A 920-nucleotide genomic window follows, 5' to 3' on the forward strand; every position below is an offset into this window, starting at 1 on the left:
CCATCGACAACATCCGTCAGGACAACTGCCCCATGGAGGACGCTGTGCGTATCTTGCGGCAGTGTGAGGACTTGGTGAAGCTGAAAGTTTGCAAGGATGAGGACAACTCAGGTAGGCCTGGCCACCGAGGCCTGCACTTGCAACCTGGCCGGGGGAGGGAGGGCTGTAGGTGCCACGGAGGGCCAGCTGGAACAAGTGGGGGGGGGGGAACAGTACGGATGGCTTGCTGTCTGCCCAGGGTCTGGCCTCAGAGCTGCTGTGAGGCCCACAAGGATTGGGGAAACATCGGTAGCAGCCAAGCCTGGCAGAGGAGACCCCCATCCCCCCGGGAGCAGCTGATGGACAGAGGAGTGGGTGGGTCAGAGCGAGTGTGGCTTCGAGCTGTGGCGGGCTGTGTGCAGGGACAAGCCAAGGCTGCACGCTTGGCCCCACGGGGGCTAGCAGTGGCACAATAAGTGAACTGTGAGCCAGATAGAAGGTAAGAAAAACCTTAGGGGCTGAAGAGGTGAAAGGGAAGGGTGAGGACTAAGACCTGGAGGGTGTGTCCCCAGGTCAAAGGGCAGATTTCTTTTCTTTTTTATGAAAAGCTGGGGCTGAGCATGGTGGTTTAAGCTTATAATCCCAGCACTTTGGGAGGTGAGGCAAGAGGATTGCCTAAGACCAAGGGTTTGATACCAGCCTGAGCAACTTAGTGAGACCTCGTCTCTACAATAAATTTTTAAAAAATTACGCCAGGCTCGGTGGCTCAGTCTGTAATACCGCGCTTTGGGAGGCTGAGGTGAGAGGATTGCCTGAGCCCGCGGGTTCGAGACCCACCTGGGCAAATTATGAGACCTCATCTCTACAATAAATCAAAAATCAGCCAGGTGTGGTAGCACGTGCCTGTAGTTCCAGCTACTTGGAAGGCTGAGGCGGAAGGA

The 920-nt window shown here is 56.0% G+C and overlaps 1 protein-coding gene across 1 annotated transcript in view; it reads left to right on the forward strand.

Annotated features, from left to right (window-relative positions):
- Positions 1-111, forward strand: part of GRIP2 (glutamate receptor interacting protein 2) — a gene marked incomplete at its 3' end in the record, with an annotated part of 27,620 nt that extends 27,509 nt beyond the window's left edge. Inside the window, 1 exon segment of the mRNA XM_021714717.1 lies at positions 1-111. Within this exon segment, the coding sequence (XP_021570392.1) occupies positions 1-111 (111 nt within the window).
- Positions 112-920: the final 809 nt, after the last annotated feature.

Source organism: Carlito syrichta, unplaced genomic scaffold (assembly GCF_000164805.1).
Source record: "Carlito syrichta isolate Samal-C Ts95f unplaced genomic scaffold, Tarsius_syrichta-2.0.1 Scaffold305726, whole genome shotgun sequence".
In the NCBI taxonomy this organism is placed as follows: domain Eukaryota; kingdom Metazoa; phylum Chordata; class Mammalia; order Primates; family Tarsiidae; genus Carlito; species Carlito syrichta.